At 40.1% G+C, this 24,380-nt stretch overlaps 1 protein-coding gene across 1 annotated transcript in view; it reads left to right on the top strand.

The window, feature by feature from the left end:
• Positions 1 to 24,380, top strand: part of UNC79 (unc-79 homolog, NALCN channel complex subunit) — a 97,616-nt gene that overhangs the window by 57,386 nt on the left and 15,850 nt on the right. Inside the window, exons 30-44 of the mRNA XM_072427677.1 lie at positions 504 to 666; positions 1,189 to 1,341; positions 1,824 to 2,987; positions 3,882 to 3,989; positions 7,955 to 8,038; positions 8,655 to 8,757; positions 9,172 to 9,312; positions 9,731 to 9,769; positions 12,212 to 12,324; positions 12,404 to 12,489; positions 12,699 to 12,872; positions 13,824 to 13,892; positions 14,618 to 14,728; positions 17,989 to 18,093; positions 20,388 to 20,465. Coding sequence (XP_072283778.1) covers positions 504 to 666; positions 1,189 to 1,341; positions 1,824 to 2,987; positions 3,882 to 3,989; positions 7,955 to 8,038; positions 8,655 to 8,757; positions 9,172 to 9,312; positions 9,731 to 9,769; positions 12,212 to 12,324; positions 12,404 to 12,489; positions 12,699 to 12,872; positions 13,824 to 13,892; positions 14,618 to 14,728; positions 17,989 to 18,093; positions 20,388 to 20,465 — 2,691 coding nt within the window. The remainder of the gene's footprint in view (positions 1 to 503; positions 667 to 1,188; positions 1,342 to 1,823; positions 2,988 to 3,881; positions 3,990 to 7,954; positions 8,039 to 8,654; positions 8,758 to 9,171; positions 9,313 to 9,730; positions 9,770 to 12,211; positions 12,325 to 12,403; positions 12,490 to 12,698; positions 12,873 to 13,823; positions 13,893 to 14,617; positions 14,729 to 17,988; positions 18,094 to 20,387; positions 20,466 to 24,380) is intronic.

Genomic DNA, 24,380 nt, shown 5'->3' with positions numbered 1-24,380 from the left:
CTCTATTCATCCGCTTACAAGGGGCTGTACAGCTCTATTCATCCGCTTACAAGGGGCTGCACAACTCTATTCATCCGCTTACAAGGGGCTGTAGAACGCTATTCATCCGCTTACAAGGGGCTGTACAACGCTATTCATCCGCTTACAAGGGGCTGTACAACGCTATTCATCCGCTTATAAGGGGCTGTACAACTCTATTCATCCGCTTACAAGGGGCTGTAGCCCATCACTGTGCTGCTTTAATTTTATTGTCCAGTAACAGCTGAAGCAGGAACAAAACCTGCATTTGAAATTACTGCAGCAGATAAAATCTGGCTGTGTAAATGGCTGTGTAATATCTAGAACTTAGGACTTATCTAGAATCTTTTGCCACACAAAACAACTGCAATGTGTGGAATTTATTCCAGCTGATTGGGGCTGGTGCTGATGGTTTGATATGGACCAATCCATTGCTCAACGGTAACATGATCGCACATTAAAGATAACTTTCCCATATTTTACAGTACCCATACAGAGAAGGTGAACTCATGAAGACAGTGCTGAATCTGATCAGTATAACCATATGTACCCTCAATGCCCAGTACCACAGCTGCAAAGCGCATGCCACGGCTGGACCTCTGTACAGCGACAACAGCAACATCAGCAGATACAGTGAAAAGGAAAAAGGTGAATGCAACATCTCTTTTTCAACATTAATTTTTAAAAATGATATTTCTCAGACATTAAAAGTAGCAGGCATCATCACTTGCAGAATAAAAATAAAAAAAAAATATGAAACTAGTTATCTCTGTGTTTGATTGAGGTCAGCTCAGATTGTGGTCTAGATCAGTGTTTTTCAACCTTTTTTGAGCCATGGCACATTTTTTCCGTTGAAAAAAATCTTTCGGCACACCAAACAATCAAAAATGTTACAAAATGACACTCTGTAGCTAATTCTCTTGTCTCTAAGAATAAACAAGGCAATTAAGCTACCTACTGCCACCTACTGACATGGAGGAGTATTACATTACTCTGCCAGTCACTACAGCACAGACACTTGACAATGGTAATTGGATAATTTCCCACAGTACACCTGAAGATCTCTCACGGCACACTGGTGTTCCGCGGCATAGTGGTTGAGATTCACTGGTCTAGATTACCAAAATTGATTAGTTTTTTTCTAAAATGTTTGTGTTCTTATTAACTTAGCGGAGGAGGACAGTGTGTTTGATGAGTCCGACATCCATGATACACCAACCGGAGCCAATAACAAGGAATCACAGACGTTCTTTGCACGATTAAAGAGGATTGGTGGGAGCAAGATAGTGAAATACCAACCGGTGGAGATGAATGCACAAAAAAGTATGAATATTGTCTTTTTTTTTTGTTGGGGCATCTTGGTGGTCTAGGAGTTAGAAATAGGCTCTTTTCATAATTCAGAAATGTGTTGAGGGGTTCACTGGCTTTTAATGTTTGTACATTTGCTGTGGATCTACGTGCAGCTTATTTTCCTCCTTTGTAAGCCAATTTACAATTAAATACATAGAGTTTATTACAATAGAGTCTACCTTGATTGTCCTTCATTGGGAAGACTCGTATAAGTGTAAATGTTATAAAATGTTATAAATGTGCAAAATCATGTTTCCATGAAACCAGACTGCATTCTGCTATGTTGTAATGTAAAGGGCATCTCCACTTTGGGGAAAAGGAAAAAAAATCATATTTAATCTCTTCTGTTGACATAAAAGTTATTATCTGAAGCAGAATTCTCTTTCTAAATTGTCTTTCTGGTCCCTTATTCTTCTGGTTTCCTAAAGCTTCCTATTCTCCTGCTTTACCACCAGGTGAGATTGAACTGGCTGAATACAGAGAATCCGGGGACAGCATTCTACGTTGTGTGAGAGAAGAGACCAACCAGAAGAAGAGGTTACGATCACTCAAACAGAAGTCCCTAGACATCGGCAACACTGACTCTTTATTATTTACTCTTGACGAGCATCGCCGGAAGTCATGCATTGACCGGTGTGACATCAGCCACTCCAATACCCAGAAAATGAATGACTATGGAAGCTCAAGGCAGAACTCTGCCACTAAACCTGATAACATAGACACCAATGAGAATCCGGTGCAAAGAGAAAGCGTTCAGGAAATCAGGCGACCCATCATACCAGAGGTGAGATTAAGCTGCATGGAGACATTTGAGATCAAGGTGGACTCTCCCATGAAGCCTTCTTCACCCAGAGAAGACTTGGACCTCATAGATTTGTCCTCAGATTCAACTTCAGGGCCAGAGAAACAGTCAATTTTATCCACCTCTGACAGTGACTCTTTGGTGTTTGAGCCACTACCTCCCTTGAGAATTGTAGAAAGTGATGATGAAGAGTTCCAGCTCCTTAGCAGCGAAAATATTATGGTCTCGGCTTCTTCAACTCCCATCAGTGCCTCAGTGCTTAGCCTCAGCATGATGCCCCTGGTACAAGTGAGTGTAGAAGACTGTTCAAAAAGCTTTTCAGCCAGGGATTTCAGCTATAATCCATCCTTGGAAGAAGACGATATCTCTTCCCAAGCTCTAGAAGATCAAAACTTTGAAGAGTTGGAGAGGCCAGGAGACTCTCACGAGGCTTCAAGTGGGAGCCCGCTCACTCTTAAGCAGAAACGAGACCAATTGCGCAAGTCCTGCGCACTTACCGGCTTGTCGGTGGATGACAGCTTTGAGGATGCCCCAGAAGAAGCCCCAGAGGAATCCAAGTCCCCCATAAAAAGTGTCCACCTGAATGTGCCAGAGGAAATCGAAAACCAGACGGATATTGATAAGCCTGATGCCAGTACAGAATCTGACCCGGAGCAGAATGTGGAGCAGAAGGAAGAGGCTGAAGAATCTGAGTTTAAAATACAAATTGTGCCCAGACAGAGAAAGCAAAGGAAGATCGCAGTCAGTGCCATACAGAGGGAATACCTAGACATAACTTTTAACATCCTGGACAAGTTGGGGGAACAGAAGGATGCAGGTGAGTTCTATTCTAACTTTAAAGTTTTTTCTAACTTATCCAGCTGCTAAAAAAAGCAAAATATTTCCCTTAGATCCTCTTTTTCTGTACTTGGCCCCATTTTGGAAAGTAATGCCCACATAGAGACACTTTTTATTCAATGCAAACAGAATTTTTTTATTGTTTACATCCTTTCCCCTGTGACCTCCATAAGTTCAATGCAAACCAATTTCTCTGCTCCAGAGATTTACTATCACTTCATGTCTGGGAAACAAGGAGACGGGGAGCGAGAATAAATCTTCTCAGCTGAATCAGGAACCTCAATAACTTATACCTGTTCAGGCATTGCACCCACCTTTTACACCTGTGCTGACAGGGCACCCCCTCTTCTCACCTGTACTATGACTGAATCTATTTCTCATACCCTCTTCTAACACTAAACATCCTTCTGAACACCTGTTCCAACACTGCACTCCCTTCAGGGTGACGGCATGCTGGTGGTGGAGCCAAATGACATGCAAGCATCCACTGCCACCCACAGGCCGGGTAGTTCCATGCCTACTAGTAATATGGTGGGCACAGGCTAGTGCTGCAGCTTCAGGGCCAGGTTCAGTTTCTAACTGGTGAATGTACTTGAGTTCAATGAATTTCTAATCAGGTGAATGTACTTGAGTTCAATGAATAAATAATAAAAACAAATAAAAAAAACAGTGTTCTCTCCAGCCCCTTTAAGCACCACCAAGCACCACCAGGCTGATTTTGGGGGGCTACTCAATAGTTGGGTCACAATACCCTCAACCACCTAAAGTTTCTTCCCAGCTTGATACATTTTCTGGGGAGAATACTGAAAAATCTCTTTTCTATCTATTTGTCTGAAGTGTAGTGTTCATAGAATATTCTAATTTTTATTGGCAGACTCAGAGTCTAAAGCGTTGACCATTATAGAAATGCCCAGAGAATCGTCTTCTGTACCAGCCTTGGAGGGTGGCATTCCTGAGCCCAGCAGTCGCTCTTCTATCGCAAGTAAGTTTCATCAATTCATATTTTGTGGTTAACCTCTGCCAGGTTGCTGTACAGTGCTCAACCCAGAATTTTTTTTGAGCCGGGTGGGAAGAAATTGTAGGCAGGTGGCAGACCCTGTATTGTGACCCAACTCATCAGTAACCATCCAAAAACAGCCGGGTGGGTGCTGAAAAGTGCCGGGTGGTGAGCCCTGCTAAAAGGGGCTGGGGAGAACACTGCTGTAGTATAGTTACTCAGACAAGATGGAATCTAGTAAGTTCTACAAGTAACATGCTTGGAAATAAAAGGGGGATACATTTGGGGGATTTACCTTCACTTTCTGTTCTACAAATGAAACAGGACATGAAAAAAATCTCCCTAACTGAGAGAATTCCAATCTTACAGTTTTGATAGGTGTGTGATAGTGCTGGACTGGTGGGAGTTTGTCTGGGAGTCTGTCTGGGAGTCCTGGAGAATTATTTGTAATACCTATAGGTATTTGTTCTTAAAGGATGTTGCTGCATGGTGCATGGGGACTAAGTCATAGTACTAGGCTGCCACCCGTATGATGGTGGACCCAATCGCTGGATGGATCTTCTATCAAATGATTTATTCTTACAGGATTTCTTGGTATGAACAATCACATGACATTTTCTATATGTTTATCCATTGGGATTCTTATATACAACCAACACATGTCGAAGGAATCACACCCCTTCCTCAGGGCTTAAATCAATGGTGCGTCATAATTTTTTGATAGAGTTTATTATATTGAATAGGCTGAATTGTTAGTGTGATCTTGGGACAATATGATCTTATTGTTCCACGAACACACTGACATTAGCCAAAAAGATCATTGGTGTCACGTACACTGATCCAAAGCCAACATTTTTCTGGTTTCATATAGAGTAGCGATTGGTTGAACTGCTGTTTTTTTCTATTGCTGTCTGTGTCCTGGCTGGAAAGATTAAACCTCTTTATTTGTCCCGGTGACCATTGCTACCATAACAGAAAGTTGTCACCAGAACAAAAACTGATGTGGAATTTTGTACTATATCCAACAAATTTAACTTTAAACAAATTTTTGCTTTAGATATACTTGTTCCTTAATGTAATTTTTCAGCTTTTGCGTGTTTAAAGAAAAAAATCTCTAAGGGGTTCCAATAATCGTTTTTATTTTACCCAATATTCACTTTGGATTCAATTGGAAAATCTATGAATCTTGAATAGTCTATATTCACACTGGCCATGATGTTGCAGAGCTCTTCCTTATGTCAGTGCTTTGGGGAAATGCTACAGCTTCCACCTGTGGCAGCCCCATAGAAAATATTTTGGGGCATCATTAGGCAGTAATAGTACTATGCAGATGATTTGCACTTCGGCAAGGTGCGAGCCGCTGGGCACTGAGCGGGATATCTTGATCCCACAGCAGATCTAAATCTGCCCTTAGTGCTCATTTTCTCTTCATAGAAGAACTTGATAAAAATGAAGGCAAATAGGCCAACAGATAAATGAATGCCATGTAGAGCAGTATTATGTTTATGGATGGCAGTAGCTCCCTATAGGTCTCACTTGTAGGAAAGGAGAACTCCTTCTCCACACAGGGGCCCCATAGAGAATGAATGTGGATGGCAGTAAGCAGTAGAGTAGTATTTACTGCCATCAGCTGCCAAATGTGCAGAATCTACCCTAAAAATTTAATCAAACAGATTTTCCACTTGAATCCAACTGAAAAAATGTGTAAATGATGCATAAAATCTGGATGAATTCAGGGTAAAGACATGAATAGACCCGAATATTGATTTAGCTGGGCAATAGGAAAGGAATCTTTTCTATAAAAATGATAAACAGAGAAAAGCTGTGTTTATTGCAGACACTGATTCCATTTTCAGCAAGGTCCAGTGATGGTACCCGAACCCCTGTACTCCTACAAAGAAGAAAATTGAATTTCCATAGCTAGTAGTAGTTAGTCACATTCACCTGGACTTGTATTGTGCTAGAGTGTCAGGAACATACTCCATCATAGCCGCACACTTAACTTGTGTGAATGTGAGTGAATAGCTGTGAAATCACATGTGAAATACTAAAATATGGAAGTTATAAATGACACGGAAGGCTCAAATCCTGTTTATAGTCAGTGGGTCTTATGTTCTGAAAGCTCAAATTCTAATCAGTTGTTGGGTTTTGGAGAAGATTCTTGACAGGGCAATCCCCAAAAATTTTTACAATCAGCCTGGGTCACAATTAGACTCAACATTAATTCATATATTTCTGAAAGAATAAAGCCAAAGTGTTTTAAGTGTCACAAAGACATCCCTGTTATAAGGGAATAAATGGAATAAAGAAAAAGGAGGAAAAGCTGTTTTTTTGTAAATTGTTAATATATTTAGTGAATTTAATTGTAAATCATAGTAGACACATTAGAAATACTTTGTAATAGGTACAAATAATTATTAGTTCAATCCCCAAATAGATAAGGAGGGGTGTTAGACCTATATGCTAGACATATATATCCCTGAATAAATTACCATTGTATGTATTATATCGCAGTAAGCATCTCGCACCCTGACATGTTTCACCTCTTGGTTTCTTCAGGGGATCTGTGAGCCGCATTAATTGAATTTAGATGGTTGGTGAATGATTCATACAGGGATTATGGATAAGGGAATTGTAGACCAGTCTTACTCAAATTTTGGGGTGAACCTTTGAAATAACTTGCAGGTGTTCAGGGCCCCTCTTCTATATATACTATATCCACAGATCGCAGTATATTAGTGTAATGGTCAGTGGAAAGAATTCCTTCTACATTGCTGGTCAGTGGGAAGAATGTCACCCTTACAGATAGACAAAAACAAAAAACACACAAACATAATTGGTGTCACTCATACTGACCTGAGAGGTGCAAAGTGCTCATTGCTCCAGGAACCCCCAGCAACCTCTGGAGAAACCCTGGCTGAGAAGCATTGCTCCAAACTATCTCAGTATGATCCCAATTCCTGTTTAGGTTTAACCTAGACATTTAATTGATCCTCTGTAAATGTTGGGGTATGTTCCTGACAATTAGAAGCCACTTAGGTGGCTGATAAAGCATCATTACAGTTGAGTGTGAAAAACTCCTACTAGCTATACCCTGACCGACATCAATGAGAACCTTCATGTGGAACCATCCCATTAGGTCAACACTTATGTACAATATTGCAAAACCATGGAAGGATGGACGCAACGTGTACCAGGCTACAGAAAGACACAAAAATGTAGAAACCACCTTTGTATAACGTAAAGAAGAAAAGCTGCTGCCCAATAATTTATTGCTGCTTTTATTTATATCCACGAAGCACAATATAGACAGATGAAACGGGGTTCTCTGGGAGCGCTCGCCATGACTCAGCTCATGAAGAGGCAGCTTGAGCATCAAGCCAGTGCACCCCACAATGTCAGTACCTGGGATCCTGGTAGGTGGAGTCTCCTCTCCTCACCCACCCCTGAGCTTCAACCATCACACCTACATAGTGAAGGCATAGAACCATCAGTCTTGGGGAGGGCTCTCTCAAACATTGTGCTGGTATAATTTTTACATTTGCGTTTTACATAAGGTTTTGTGAAACATTTGTGTCTTTTTTTTTTCTCAAGAGAAAAAAAACTTCAAAAAACTAAATGAGAAATCCAGTCAATACATTTCCGAAAAACTTTGCAATATTACATTTGTCTTTATTAAGAAGCACTTTCAGAATAAATTATGATTAAAATAACTGTGTAGATGTAAATAGGACATTCCTCAGGGGTGTCATCTCTGGGATCACATGTGTGTAATCTGCATACCTTGCTCCTCCCACAAATAACAGTATTAATTATGTATTTAAACTTTCTATTACTGAATTTTGTTTTGACTGAAGTACTCATTTAGACTCAGATCATTTTGATTTAGCTATGTTTTATTAACCATTAGAACATTTTCATTGGTTAATATGGATTCCTTTTCCATTTAGATGATCCCAAAGTTGCTCATGAAGTCCTTGGAAGCATTTCAGAGGTGTCAATGGGCAGGACAAGCATTCCATATATTCAGATTGGTGAGTGAAAAGCTTAGTTTATTTGTGATTAATTCATAGGCAGTGCTCAACCCAGAATTTTTTTTAAGATGGGTGGGAAGAAATTGTAGACGGGTGGCAGCCCCTGTATTGTGACCCAACTCATCAGTAATCACCCAAAAACAGCCGGGTGGCTGTTGAAAAGTTCCGGGTGGTGCGGCTAAAGTTCCCGGCTAAAAGGGGCTGGGGAGAACACTGATAGGTATTGTACTAAAGGCTGCATGCATATGACGTTGGGGCGTTATGATTGATGAAACTGAAATCCAATGAATGAATAGCAGTTGGGCCAGGTGATAACCTGCAACCTGGAAATATTTCTTAAAAATCATTTGCTATCAGTTGGCACACGCTCAAACGTCCCATGCCCACCTGGCATCTGCCCGGGCAGGCATGGCTAGGAGATGCAGATTTCAAGTGGGACGCAGGGGGGACACAGATGTCAGGCGGGCATGGACGGAGGATGATGCGGGCTCGTGGGGACCAGGTAAGCTTTCCATTTCCTTTTACAATTCCACCCAGAGTTACCACTTTTGGTACTGGAAATTAACCCCAAGCCAAACTCAGAAGATTAACAATGTTTCATTTTGTATCTCCTAAGGTGCAACAAAGTCCAGCCTACTCTCGGCTCCCAGTATCGTCAGCATGTTTGTTCCTGCCCCTGAGGAATTTTCAGATGACCAACCAACAATCATGTCTGATAAGTAAGTGTTTAATAAGTCCGGGCAGAAATTGTGACTCCCAAAATAGAGATAAATAATATCTAATAATGAAACCATACAATTTGCAGATAGTCAGATATAATATTTTCACCAGTAATTGTATTTAAGCCGGGTGAGACAAAGCTGTAGGTGGGTGGCTGTCCCGGCTAACTTTTCAGTAACCAACCACAGCAGCCGGATGGTTACTAAAAAGTGTCGGATGGTGCGTCCAGCTAAATGGGGCCGGGGAGAACACTGGATAGATGGACAGATTTTGTCTTGATGTTTGTTAGCCTATTTAATAGTTTTTGATGCTTTTTGAAATAATTTTTCTGGAGCAGTGTGCAAACCTGGACCTGATTGGTTTTCATACTCCTAGATGACATCATTAGAAGTAAAATCTGTTTCTTCCTGCAGGTGCCATGACTGTGGAGCCATTCTAGAGGAATATGATGAGGAGACTTTAGGCCTGGCTATAGTTGTCTTGCTGACATTCATTCACCTGAATCCTGACTTGGCTGCACCTATGCTGCTGGATATCATGCAATCTGTGGGCAGGTTGGACATTTTCATTGTGCATAAATATTATTCCTAAACCATTTTTTATTTAGCAATTTTGTTTTATTATTTGTGACCAACCTGTTGTTTTAAAGGTTGCAAAATTAATGATTTTTAACCTTCTTCTAAAATATACCCATCACTAAGGGGCAGCCTAGGTTTTTTTCTGTGAAACCCGACCCATTTATGTTGCTTGCAACCCACAATCACACCCAACAACTTCCCCTCTGTGTGGAAGAAGAGGGGGGATTGTAGTTCATATGAGGTTTCTGGCCAAGGTTTAGATATACCATCAATAGAAGTATGTGGGCACAAAAGCTGTAGGGAGGGAGGGGGAACAATGAGTGTACCTGCATAACATACACTGAACAATGCATTGCCGGTATACAACCATATTCTTTATTTATTTGCTCTTTAGGTTGGCATGCAGTACAAGTTTCTCCAATCAAGCTGAAAGGTCAGTGATAAACTTCACTTTTTGTGTTTCACAAGTAATTGCAAATCTCCTTTTTATTGTCCCTTTGCCCCATGTAGGTCAGTTTATATACAGTGTAAGCTCACCTCTTGCTCTTCCTAAGGCTTCCATGACACTGCTTGGTGGAATTTGTTGAGAAATCAACTTTTTCACTGAAGGATCAGTTACAGGGGAACCCATGGAATCCACAACTGTTTCCTCCAAATTCTCTTCCTTTTCTCCTCGGCCATATCCATTCAGTGGATTCTCTTACTGTAGACTCTGGATTGTTCTTTATTGTTTTCTAGTTTGGAGATATCTCTAGAGCAGTGTTTCGTGACCTTTATAATATAGAAAAGAACCCTAGAAATACCTTTCAGGTCTTCAGGGGCCCCCTTCTATAATTATTATATCCACAGATCACAGTACATTAGTGTGGTGGTCAGTGGGAAGAATGTCACCCTTACAGATAGCCAAAAACATCATTGGTGTCATTTATACTGACCCGGGAGGTACAAACTGCTCATTGCCCCAGGAACCCCAAGCGCCCCCTGGAGGAACCCTAGCGTTCCATAAAAGCCTGGTTGAGAAACACTTCTCTAGATACTGTGTAGCTACATTACATTCAGTCTTTAAAAATATTTTGTGTAATATTTATACATGTACTTCTTGTTAAATAACTCATCCTGGTTACCAACTGCCCGCACCTATGACTGGCTCTTCCAACGAGTATTCTGTACAAAACTGTGCAGTGTACATCCACGTCTCCTCTTCTGTCTTCTGGGCTCCCTCTGTCTTCCTCCTCTGTAATCCCCAATCTGCAGGCTGTCAGTGAGTTTGTCACTGACAGGCATCGCACACTTACAGCACTCAGACCGGTAATATCCTATGCTCCTTGCCTAAAAACAGATTTCCTTCTTGGGAATTCCAGGTCGCAGGAACGGAACTTGGTTGTTAATATAACTTGGTTGTATTATCTTTTTAAGCCGGGTGGAAAGAAGCTGTGAGTGGGAGGTTTCCCCGGTATTGTGACCCAACTCTTCAGTAACTACCCCAAAACAGCTGAATGGTTATTGAAAAAGTGCTGGGTGGTTTACCAAGCTAAAAGGGTCCGGGTAAAACACTGCACTGTATATCATACTACATGTATTTCTGTATAGTACATACCCATGCACCTCCACCTAATGTCATCATCTCAATGATAACATATCTATGTTATAGAATAAAAACCAAAAATTAGAAAATATAACTTTACATAAACATAAAAAACATAACTCATTTATACATAAACCCCTTGATGTGCCTGCATAGTCCATGTTCTGTGCATCATAAAAATATCTTCTGTACTTTGCATTTATGCAGGCGCTTCCTTAATAGAGACGAGTTAGTGTTGATCTGTCAGCTTGTGTGGGTGACTGGTCTTGTATCTGCCCCCTGTATTTTTTTTTACAGACAGCCTGTAATGGGTGGGCTTGTTTTGCTCATCGTAGAACTCTGCATTCTGCACAGGCTATAGACAGCACAGTGATAATGTCACATTCATATTTTTTATGGTAATAATTAGGCTTACAAAATCATTTGGTGCACAAAAAGTGGATTTATATCCTATGTGGCTGTTAAGCAATATAAATATAATCTCTTTTCTGGCCGGAGTGCAGCCTTAACAAGTGTTTAAATGTAAATATCTACAAGCAACACTTTTTTATTTAACTTAAAATACTGAAACTGGAGAAACAGGATAGCTCACAGCTCATTCTTCTTTATGTCATGATGCAATTGCAGGTCCCACTTGTGGTCACCCTATGGCTTTATTAACAATGACAACAGCTTGTAATATCAGTTATCTCATAAGCAATTAATTTGAGTGAGAAGGGGAAAGATGCACAAGGTCATGGGCCTAATATACTAAAGTGACATCATCTTACAGTGTTTGCATTGCCATATAAATGATACATTACACTTGTAATATGTTACTGGGTAAATGCCAGGGAATGCAAAATTCATTGCTGGGAAGAGCTCAGTATTCTCAGCCCACCTGCAACATTTAATGCTTTGGGTGCCCCTTAGAAATATGAAGATTTATCATTTTATTAGTCAGTATTCCCTAAAAGTGAATTTGTGATTTTATTCTGCAATGCATTGTTTATTGGAATTCTTTAAAGTATTTGCCACAAGCCATCTTTCTTAGTTAGAAATACCATTAGTTATTCAACCATAAATGGGAAATGCAAATGTTTGTGAAGTTTTTTTTTTTTTTAAATTTACCTTAATTCATGCATAGACATATCAGTGTGTTAGAAAAGAAAATCACAACGTTTTGCTAGGAACTGTACCATTGCAAAAATTAAAATTGACATCTGATGTTTTTAGGTGCAGGAAATTGTGTGTAAGGGAATTACTATTCTTCATCTGTTTTTGTGTGATAAAATTGTGTTACTTCTGCAGCATGCTGATTCCCGGGAATGTGGCTGGGGTGGCGAAGCAATTCCTCCGCTGCGTGTTTCACCAATTGGCACCAAATGGTATCTTTACCCAACTCTTCCAGAGCAATATCAAAGGTAACCTCTTTGGATCCCAAGTGAGTGAATGACCAATGTTACGCAGTGAATGAGCTCACACGACAATTCTCTTTTACAGATAGAAGCTTCCTGCGCACATTAGCGGCAGCTTTAATGGATTTCAGTGAGTTGAGCTCCTTCGCTGCCCTCAGCCAACTTCTGGAGGTAAGTCACCACTGAAAGCATTTTACATCTGGGTAGTTCTCATTATTAAATTGCATAGAAGGTATAGACTGCTAAGAAAATGATATCAACCTTTCTGGCCTTTAAATGTGAAATTATATATCAGTTATTTACAAAGTAATAAATATTATTTACTTTTCTGAAGCTTTAGTAAAATCCATTAATGATCTTACCTGTACCTTTTTTTTCAGGGTTTGAACAATAAAAAGAATTTGCCCACAGGGGGTTTTATGTTACGATGCTTAGAAAACATTGCCACTTTTATGGAGGCCTTACCCATGGATTCTCCCAGCAACCTCTGGACCACAATTTGCAATCAGTTCCAGGCTTTCTTCACCAAACTTCCTTCTGTTCTGCCCCTAAAGGTAGGTACATCAGAAGCTAACATATTATTATCGGTGCATTTAATGTAACAGATTGGAGTGGAGAATACAGGCTGCACCTTTAGAAACCCAGCTGTATGGATCCCATGAGCTGGGTCACCAAATGATTTATAGGCAAACACGTGTCCCACTCTGGTTCATAAGGGTTTCAGGGATCATTATTTGATTTATTATTCCAGCCAATCCCATAGACGTCTATGAGAGACAAATCTTCCACTTAAAGAATCGAATATTCTATGAGAAAATAGCTTAGCATTCACTCAGAAGGGAACCATAAGAACATTTGATCCTTTAAGTGAAACGTGTTTCTCTCAGACTTCAAGGGGGTCCATCCTAAACATCAGGTTCATCTAACTTTAGATCATGTTCACTCAATCTCAAGAAACATTTACCTAACTTTAAAGAACGTTTGCCGAACTCTGCACAAAGTGAAACTGGCCACATTCTTTTTAATATACAAATAATTGCAAGCCTTCAGTTTTAATATATTTGCTCATCACATTCACATTCAACTTGAAAACATTTGTCACCATTTTCACAATTCACAATGATTTATAAATAGCCCCTGAGCTAAAGAACAGATGTTGCCTAATTCATACAGAATAAAGAAACAAGGTGTTTCATTGAGGAAATTGTTATATCTACATATTTATATATATACACAGTGTTACCCCCAGCCCCCTATAGCTAAGCACACTACCCAGCACCAAAAACAGATTGGTAGCTACTGAAAAGTTGGATCACAATACCGGGCCCTCACCCAGATAAATAAAGGGGAGAACACTGATGTGTATATGCAAATCCAGGCAAACTTCTAAATAAATCTTTAACGATTTGCCTGGAGCTCACTGGTGATGAACATTGAACCAAGTAAGTTGTAGGTCTGTGTTTGTTCAAATGATCTAGTAATAGATAAATGATTTTTCCCTGCAGTGCTCCTTAGATTCCAGTCTGCGGATAATGATCTGTCTGCTGAAGATACCAACAACCAATGCCACCCGGGTAAGTGGGCAGAATCTGGTGTCTTATGCCAGGTGAATTTTACCAGCATGAACACGTTTATTAGATATTCATAGATGAAGGATATGCAGACTAAGCTTCTCCAATTTGTTACATGGAATGGTCAAAGACACAGGAGAAAGGAGAAGCCAGCAAACCTTCACAAATAGTGAGGCAGAAAGTGAGGGATTTTTGTGGCAGGATAGAAGGTGAAAAAAAATCACAAAATATCATTTTTCATGGATATATATATATAAGCCAAACGCGTTTCACAGTTACCTGCTAGTTAATCCTGCTTCCTCAGGAAGTATCGGTTATTAGGGAGTCTTAAAGCCCTGAGATTCCTTATGCGTATAACGTGAAGTGGTTAAAGTTGATAATAACAAGTTCGGCACAGAGTTGTGGGGAGCCCAGTAGATTCACCCACTACAAGCTGCCTATAAAAAAATACAGATAAGGGGGTGGATACAAGACCAGTCACCTGCACAAGAAGAAGAGGAGCAATGACCGGTCTGTATTACAGGAAACCTTTACATAGAGGCAAAATGTCACAAATCACATTATCTGCAGTACACAAATCACATTAAGATGCAAGTCAGACCACATGGCTTTTGTTTTTGAAAATATTTGCTTATATAAGGAAAATCTTTATAATATATTTGTATTTAAATGATTGAACCTAAGCTGTTGTGTTCTGATAAGTCAGAAATTTTTCATCTTTATTTCAGAGTCTGCTGGAACCATTCTCCAAACTCCTGAGTTTTGTTATCCAGAATGGGGTCTTCACCTTGGCGTATCTCATTGAGCTCTGCGGCTTGTGTTACAGAGCGTTCACTAAGGTAGGCATTCACTACACCTGTCATTGTTCTGTTCTTTAGGGATGGGGGTGTGCTGACCTCTTAGGGGGAGGAGGAGCAAGGTAAGTATATGAGGATGGGGGGGGGGGGTTGTTAATTTACCCTTCTTAGGCAAATTAACTAGCAGAAATAACCTACAAACCAATGCAACTCTGCATTCATTTACACATTATTAAATGTATTTTTTATATAGAAAGCTATGTAAGTACCTGAATTTGACCTGGTACCAACCTTTTGCAATCCCAAGCACTTAAAAGAGGAAGGGGCCATACTGGGGACCAATCAGGTGCACAGTATACACATGTGCTCATACAGAACATACTGCCAGGAGACGGAGAGAGTGACGATAGGCTTCTGCTGCCCATGTGCCAAACAAAACTGAACAGGAAACTGTACCCCTTTCATGGTAAACTAAATAATAATAATAATATTACACAGTATTTATATAGTGCTGACATATTACGCAGCACTGTACAAAGTCCATAGTCATGTGACTAGCTGTCCCTCAAAGGAGCTCACAATCTAATGTCCCTACCATAGTCATATGTCATTACCACAGTCTAAGGTCAGTTTTTTTGGGGGAAGCCATTTAACATAACTGCATGTTTTTGGAATGTGGGAGGAAACCGAAGTACTCGGAGGAAACCCACATGAAGACGGGGAAAACCTACATACTCCATGCAGATAAAATCCTGGCCTGAGATTCCAACCTGGTACCCAGCGCTGCAAAGGCCGGAGTGCTAACCACTGAGCCAAATATATTTGATAGATGTGGGCTTGAAGCCCTAAGCTGGTGTGCTGTGTCCCTTAAGGTGTTATGTGGGGTAGCCATGTCCCCGCAGCTCTGCTCTGACTGTTCTCCTTGGACTTAACTCTTTATATGGACTATCAGTAATCTATTGCAGTCCATTTTTTTTTGCATTGAGACTTGGACCCCTATCAAGCCTCTCCATAATCCTTTGGCTTAACATTCATCACAGAAATCCTCTGTTGTACACCAACATATTCATGTTACATATCCATTTCCATCTCTCCATTTTCACTGTGCTAATATATGACACAAAACTATTTTTGTATTATTATGAAATAAAATTAAAAAAATCATTGTTTTACAACTTTCCACCAAACCCCCTTTAATTTATGTGAATTATTCTGTACTAGAGCACAAACACATCATTTCCTATTGCATACCTAAAGGGGAAAGAAGACATTTTCAGTGTAAAACATTAGAGAGGAGAAACTTATTTATATTTATGTCCCTTAAGGCCTCATACACATTTTGTACACTTTGTAAAGCAATACAACTCGAATCCCTTTACAAGGTTAAAACCTTGGATTAAAAAAGAGAAATCTGAAAATCAATGCGTAAACCGAGGTATGTCAGCAAGTTTAAAGTGTTTGCACTAATTGGACGTTATGGTAATCTATGTCTTCATCAATAGTATTGATCTGGGTTGTACGGGGTCAGGCTGGAAGGTGTACATTGGATTTATTATTCATGATTCAGGGGGTTTTCTTTGTGTGCTGCATCATAACAACCATTATTTTCAATTTTATAATCTTATTGAAATTTATATGCTTAAGGTATATACTATGTCATAGATTTTTACAACGTATCAAAGAAAAGATTCCTGGTTTCTCTGATCAGCTAGATATGTGTTGAAAGAATCGTAATGTAGCCGTAATGTCTAATTACAATGTAATTGGCAGGGAGGTCCAGGCTATGCTGACAAAGTCAATTTAGTTGACAGTGGTGCATTATAAATGAATTTCATACTGATACTGTATATAACACAATCTAATCCAATAATATAATATAACATTATTCAAATACTATAAGGTCCTAATGCTGTGTTGATATTGGTCTCATGCATTGGATGGGTTTTATTATTTAGTCTGTCTTTCTTGGGTTAATCTTTTATGGGTGAATGTACATTCTCAAATGTCAAATGAAATATACTTTAAAGCCATTACCAATCATATAAGTTGGGTGAAAGTTCTTTGAAGCTGCACTAGCGGTTTTTGAAGTTAGTTGAACGTTCTTCAGGTTTGGTGAATGCTCTTTGTAGTAGGGTGAACGGTCTTTGAAGTTGGCTGAATGTTGGCTGTGAAAGTTGACTGTTCTTAGGTTGTTTAATCCTCAGTAGCCTAAGAATGTTCACTCAGAAGAGAAAATACTCTTAGAACATTTGATTCTTTAATTGGAACACTTTAATGGGATTTATTTATCATTGAATATTGGAGCACATTCGCCCAGTTTTGAAGAATGTTCACTCAATCTTAGAGAACATTCACCCAACATCAAAGAACATTTGCTAAACTAAATTTAATACTAAATTTATTAGGTGGAAGATTTGTGTCCCATAGACATCACTGGGGTCCAACTTCCGAGTCTTCAAAGAACATTCTTCAGGAACCAAATCCAGGCACATTAATCTATCTCCAATGTGCACAATAATCAAATTACTACATTGCCCAACAGCAACATTTGCATTCACCTCAAAAACCTTTGACTGGTACCATTGGCATTCCAGTGACTAATAAATACCCCTTGACTGTGAATGTTGCCTAAATCACATAAAACGAATGAACAAGCACTCACATTGAACAAATCACTATTCTTATTGGTCGTAAATAGAAATATATACCCCACAGTATCTATGGCAGTGTTTATCAAACTTTTTTAACATGGGAGACACCTTCAAATAACTTTCAGGTCTCAGGGACCCCTTTCTATAATTCCTATATCCACAACTCAGTACATTAGTGTTGTGGTCAATGGGAAGAATGTCACCCTTACAGATAGGCAAAAAGATCATTGGTGTCACCCTGGTCCCCTGGTGGGACCCTGGCTGGAGGAACCCTGGGATTCCACAGGACCCTGGCTGGAGGAACCCTAGGATTCCACGGGACACCGGCTGGAGGAACCCTAGGATTCCACGGGACCCCGGCTGGAGGAACCCCAGGATTCCACAGGACCCTGGTTGAAGGAACACCAGGATTCCAATGGGACCCTGGTTGGAGGAACCTAGGATTTCATGGGACCCTGGTTGGAGGAACCCTAAGATTCTACAAGACCGTGGTCGGAGGGTTGGAAGGTTGTTCTTGCTGTGCTAGAAATAGGATATAGTTTCATGTTAAAAAAGAGTTTTCTTGGCCCTATTGGAAAAGGAATCTTGGAACTGTCCTCAGTAGTAACAAGTGGATTGACAAATAACATTGATCTTTCTTCTTTCCCCCAGGAAAGAGATAAATTCTACTTGACCCGCAGTGTCATCTTGGATCTCCTACAAGCCTTGAAATTAAAGTCTCCTCTTCCTGACACCAATCTCCTTCTACTGGTTCAGGTAAAAAAAATCAGGACTTTTGAGATTTACTATGAAGGTGGGAGAGATGATTACATGGAGGAGCAAATGGCCCATTTAATCAGGAGAGGTCCCAGGGGCGTGAGGTTTATGTGCTAAACTTTTTTTCATTCAATCAAAGGAAAAGCCTTACAGATCTGTGTCTGTGCCGCTGTGGATACAGGCGGATGTGACCTAATTAAGAGTCCCTTTAAAGTGAATGTGATCTGCATGCTGCAGTCTTATTAATGTGCGTTGGGTGCACAGGGATGAGGATGCAACAGTCCAGACTGTGCCAGTGTTATGGCGGAATTTCTTTCTAGTTCCATATGGTGCCAGGAATATCCAATGCTCCACCAGCGCCTCTCACCTGCTGACCACACATATACATTGGGGTTGATTTTTTCAAGTAGTGTAGGCTGTTCACATAGCAAAGTGAATCACTCTGCAAATGATAATTCACTTCGCTTTGTAAATGGGGTGAACACTTTAAAAGAATACCCAATTATATGCAAAGCAATGCAAAAAAAAGAATGTTTGCAAATGATTGAATATTTGAAGTCAGCAAAGCTGTTCCTCATTTACTGGGCTAAAGGTATCATTGCTTCCAGAGTTCACTTTGATAGGTCAGGGTTAACCGTGGTTCCCACCTTCCCCATTCTAGTGAATTGGAGAGACTGGGAATCATTTACATCCGGCTGTTCCACAAGAGCTTTTACGGAAGACATTTAGGCTGTTCACATAGCAAAGTGGATTATCACTATGCAAAGGACAATTTATTTAGCCTAGTAAATGAGTTGAAGCTCTGCTGGCCGTCCAATCATGTGGAAGCATAAATCTTTGCACAGTCAGTAGAGCCTTCACAGACATTTCACCAGGGTCTACCATGAGCCTTCAAGACTGGAGAAGATAGACTATCATAGGAGAACCTGGATGATCCAGCAAACCTGCTGATGAATCTGATTCAACTAAGAACAAATGATTTTAAGAAACCCATTCCAGGTTTGTTTGATCCCCCAGGTTCTCCCAAGCGTTTCTGTCTTGAAGAACTTGAATAAATCGGGCTCAATGCCTTTGTGTAATGCAGAATTACCAAATTCACACCATGAACCGAATAATGTGATGGTCAAGCTTCCACAAACCTTTGGCCACATATTTATAGCTCATTTAAATTGCAATAAAAACGAGAAAAAAATCATGCGGGACAATATGACAACATTTTATATTGATTTTTTATTCAATTCTTTCTGCGTTTAAAGAAATGATTCATGTTCTGTATTTACTATGCAGCGTCTGCATCTTATTATCCAATTCCAATCTCATTTGTTTGGCTTCAGCAAAAAACTACACAGATTCTTTATCTCATATTTATCATAATTGATCACATTGGGCTATATATAGCATCTGATACACATCATGCCGTACATATTTACATACCTAGATAGCAAACCCAGAGATAAGTCGCATGTAAGCCCAATCACTAAGTGCTCATAGGAGATTTACATGGTAATGTCATTTTAGAATGCTGCAAAGATTCCTTTACTGTAATTGAGTGCATTCCGCCAGATACAAACTGCCCTATAGATTTTTATTCTGTCAAACCGCCAATCAATATTCCATAATATTGGTAAGACAATAATAACATCCTAATCTGATAACTGATAAATGAATGAAGTGCTCCCCCAGCTTCTTTTAACCTCCTGGCTGATTTTGGGTGGTTACCTAAAAGTTGGGTCACCAATGTAATTTTCTGAAAAGAAATAACACAAATTTGATCATTTCTAATGCTGTTTTGTTTCCATTGAATATTGTATGTTGTAAAAGTAAAGTGAATCATCCCCTTGCAAGGGAAAATTCACTTAGCTTGGTGAATGTGGTGAATATTCACTCTGCAGAATATCCAATCATGTGCAAGTATATCTCTCTGGCAAGCGCTTGTGTATGTGTTTTGATAATTCAGCAGAGTTTTGCCTTATTCTCTGATGAAATATAACTTGCAAGGGGAAAACTCACTTTGCTATAAAAACATTTGATGTCCCTTTAGTAATTCAACTCCATTGATGCAGCCTGAGTCCCTAATAGAGAGAGATGTCCTGATGGGCAGGCAGGAAGGGATTCTAACTCCATCCCAATATTTCCAAACTGAAGCTCCACTTTAAAGCCATATAAAATGTCCCGGAATGTTTTATTCATCCGATCTTGTTCCGTTCAGTGCAGTTAAACACACAAGATTCCCTGCACTCTTTTTGCTTAAAACTGGGCTTGTTCTGCTCCTGATATTCTTGTTGTTCTTTCAGTTTATTTGCACAGACGTTGGCACCAAATTAGCTGAATCCACGATAATTAACAAGCAGATGATCGCATCTTTACCTGGGGTGAGTACAGAAGTTTTATTCCGAAAGGTTTTCGGGAACACAGAGTTCACTACCTGTAGATGGGCTGCTCATACTTATAAGTGGTCAGTCTATATGAAAGGGTAGGTTAGGTTATAGAAAGGGTTTGTTGGGCTGGTTCAGCCCCTGCGAGAGCTCTCATTTTTAAATCTTAGACTGCATACACACACTTGGTGATTGTTTCCATCAAGTGACAGATGAAGGAACGTCCCGTGGGCAGCACCCCGCTGAGCTCTTCTCCATTGGGTTGTACACCGGATGTTTCATTCACGGATTCGTCGGCCAATTGCTGTACACACTGTACTTGCCCAAGACAAGCCTCACCATATCTGATGTGTGTACACAGCTATTGGTTTATTACCAGTGGATCCATGTTTTCCACCTACTATACCAGGATGACAACACTGTTTGTGTTGCAGGGCGTTGCACAATTGTGTTGTCACCAAGGGGGCAGGGTCTTAGCTGGGCATTCAGTTTTAGATGGACTGCAATTTATTCCAAAAAATCGGAAGATGGCAATGCATTAGATATCAGTATTGCCTGTGACCTCTCTGCAGCTGATCTTTCCCAATGCTTTGTTCTGTGTCTGACCCCCCACATCTGTGGCAGCACCGCATATAAATGAACTCCAGGCCACTATAGCAGCCAGGTTGATAATGCTTTTTTAAAGGGTTGCATATGGACAATTTGTAACAGCCACTGCCTATATTGCCCTGTAACATGTAAATGTGCAAAACATACAGTTTAATATAGAAATAGATATGTGAAATAATTCATTGCAGGTATTGTTCCCAATCACTTACCGGAATTCAATACTTTTCAATATAGAGGTTCTCATCCAGTCCCCATCCATCAGCCATTTATAAAATAGCAGATATCACAGTCTGTGATGTGATTGCTGGCAGTAAGGTGCCCCCCCCCACCTGCCGTCCTCCCTGTTTGTTTAGCTGTCAGTAAAATGACAGCCGTAGCAATCTGAGAGGCAGCCGGGTACAACGCAGAACTAATTTGCATTCACATGAAGGGAAATAATTTGGTGTTGTGATTTAAAGAGAATCCTTTTCCTGCAAAAAGAAAACTGAAAGTTACGTTTTACCTAAAAAGATGAAATATCTGAAACTAAACATTGCAACATTGGAAGATCTGTTGAAGCGACTTGCTTATTGGCTGGGAGAATGAAATGAACCAATCACATAAGATTAAATGATATTTTAGGGAAATCTTTTTAATACCAATTTGTGATTTATTACACAGGAATATAGAATTCTATTTTCAGACCGCATATTTTAATTTCTATAGAACTTTCCCTGGGATCCTTGTCTGGGTTGTTCCAGTTTGGTGAACTCAGCCTGATTTATAATCAGATCACACAGAACTGGAACTGGAAGCTGAATGGAAAATATATTGTAACAATACTGTTACATTGTTTTTATGAATGAATCCTGCACAGATTATAGGCTCCATTGACATGCAAGAAGCCTTTGTCAGCAGATTCTTCAGATGGCATCTATCTCAATATTTTGGGGGCAGGCACAATGAATGTACAGGGAAAGCTGGAGGCCTTTAACATTTTTAGGGGTACTTTATACACTCAAGGCCTTCATCCGGGTAAGTTTAGGAAATTGTTCACACAGGGCGGCTGGCAGGCATATCAGTTGCTCTGTAGTAACCTGCCAAGAAATCAACAGGCAAGCACATACCCATCCCTAACGTACCCAAGGGGCAGGAACTTACCCAGCAATACAAATTGGGAAATGCTTGGAAGAAGTGCTAATGATTTGGTTCAGGTCAAGGATTACATTCATCTCCAAACAGATATAAAATATAAAGATTAACACAACCCTATATCCATTATCACTTTAAGGGGTCTTTTTATGTTTTTACCCAGGATTCACTCAACTTTCAACTATTTTCCCATAAGGTTCAATTAGAAAATGAATATTTGATCAATGAATGAAAATATTAATAACTTGACCCCTAAATGTAATTATTAGTTCAATACCAATCCCCATTCAGCATAGCTCGGACTTGGAGGAAGTAGCAAACGGGGTCAACCAGTTGTTCTCCAGTTCTGTAATGCATTGTGCTACCAAGCAGCTTGCTGATATGAGTAGAGTGCAAAGTACCAGACAGTCTTAGACCTATAGGTGTGAATAGGGTTGCAGTGAAAATTCAAATATTCCACCCTACCAGACATGGCTGTGTTGTGCATATCTCAGGGCCAGATGGACTCCAATGTATATATTCCAGCTGTGTATTTCCATGCTCCTGGAGGTATATAGTAACTTGGATAAGTGTACAAAGTGCAATAAAGGTTGTTGGTGTTAGAGATTTTCTCCCTGTACCCAAAATCCAAAATTGTTTTCAGAATCCACAAAGCGTTCTGTTCTACCGATTCCATTGGTGTGGCTGTGATTGGATGTTTGGGAATATGTGACGTCTCCATAGACGGGAGATCTCTCTGACTCTATAAGCGTCTCCTCCATGATAAAGGAAAAATCTCTCTGCTTATTTTCCTGCACACAAGGATGGCTTGACATACTTAATCTCTTCCAAACAGAAAAAAAATCTGTTTGCTTTCAGGCCAAAAAGACTTGCTGGTGCCGGGTACTTTACAAGCCTGGCGCTCTCCAAATACAAAGGGAATTAATTCTGCAGATTTGTTATCAGCAAATACAGGAGATGAATTCACAAAGTCCTGTTAGCATTTTATAAATGTAAACATAGACTCTTTGTTAATTGTTGTGACACCCCCTCTATTCATCAAGTGTGTGCAATGTCTTATCTGGGTAGTAAGCAGGTTTCCAGGCAGCTGGGTACACTCTGCCAGTCCCCATGCCCGTAATCGGTGCTCATTCCAAGCTGCGCTGGTTTGTTACATTGTGACAGGCACTTCTGTAGTGACTAATTCCAGGAACACGGCCACTTATCCAGATAGTGATGGGTCTAAAATAAACTTACAAACCTGGTGGATGGCAGTCCTGTAAAATGGTCAGGATAGCATTATGATAATTGTCTTTACTTCTGTGTTGGTTTTGTGGAAGATCTGCTATGACTCCCTTATTCTTCCCCACCTCCCTCCTCAATATGCCAATATAATATATATACACGAGGTCTGTCTTTGAAATATTGTGATTTGTGTTTCTTTATCACAAAGCAGTGAGATGATTCTGAGGAACCATAAATGTGTAAACTTCTCCAAACATTCAGGACAAACGCCGGCACTCTCTGTGTTTAATTTGTTGTCCCCGTTTATTGCCGTTGTCTTTCTCCTCATGTGCTGAAATCATCAGAAGTATAAAAGTTGAGCAATGCGTCAATTTGATATTTTTAGTGAAATCTCACACCACAGCGAATAGAGAGCCGCAAGGAAATTTGCGCTGACATTCTGCAGGTGGAGCCGAACCTTTTCCATAAAGTCATCTCTTGGTGCTGAAACCCGGATCTTCCAGTATGATCCTGAAACCAAACCACAGTCACTGGAAACACCTTCATCACCAAGAATCAAAAAAGTCCAAATTCACAGCCATGTCATCGTGTTTTGTGACATGAAGGCGTCATTTTGGCAGAATGGGTTCCAGAAGACACAACAGTGACCCAACATTATTATAAGGAAGACAAAGCTGAGAGAAAGAGTCAGGAAAAGACGGCAGAAATGTGGGAAATGGTTTCATTCTTCATCAGGACAATGCTCCTTCTCACACAGCACTTTCTGTGACCGACAAACACATTACTACGCTGGAACATCCTCCATATTCACCAGATTTGGCTCTTTTTTCCTTTTCCTAAATTGAAATTGGAGGTTAAAGGAACACGCTTTGTGTCAATTGATGGAGTAAGGAGAAAAAAAAATCAGAAACCGATTTGCTCCACACCTTCCACCAGTGGAAAACACGA

Source organism: Pyxicephalus adspersus, chromosome 12 (assembly GCF_032062135.1).
Source record: "Pyxicephalus adspersus chromosome 12, UCB_Pads_2.0, whole genome shotgun sequence".
In the NCBI taxonomy this organism is placed as follows: Eukaryota; Metazoa; Chordata; class Amphibia; order Anura; family Pyxicephalidae; genus Pyxicephalus; species Pyxicephalus adspersus.
This window is presented reverse-complemented; position numbering and strand designations above follow the sequence as displayed.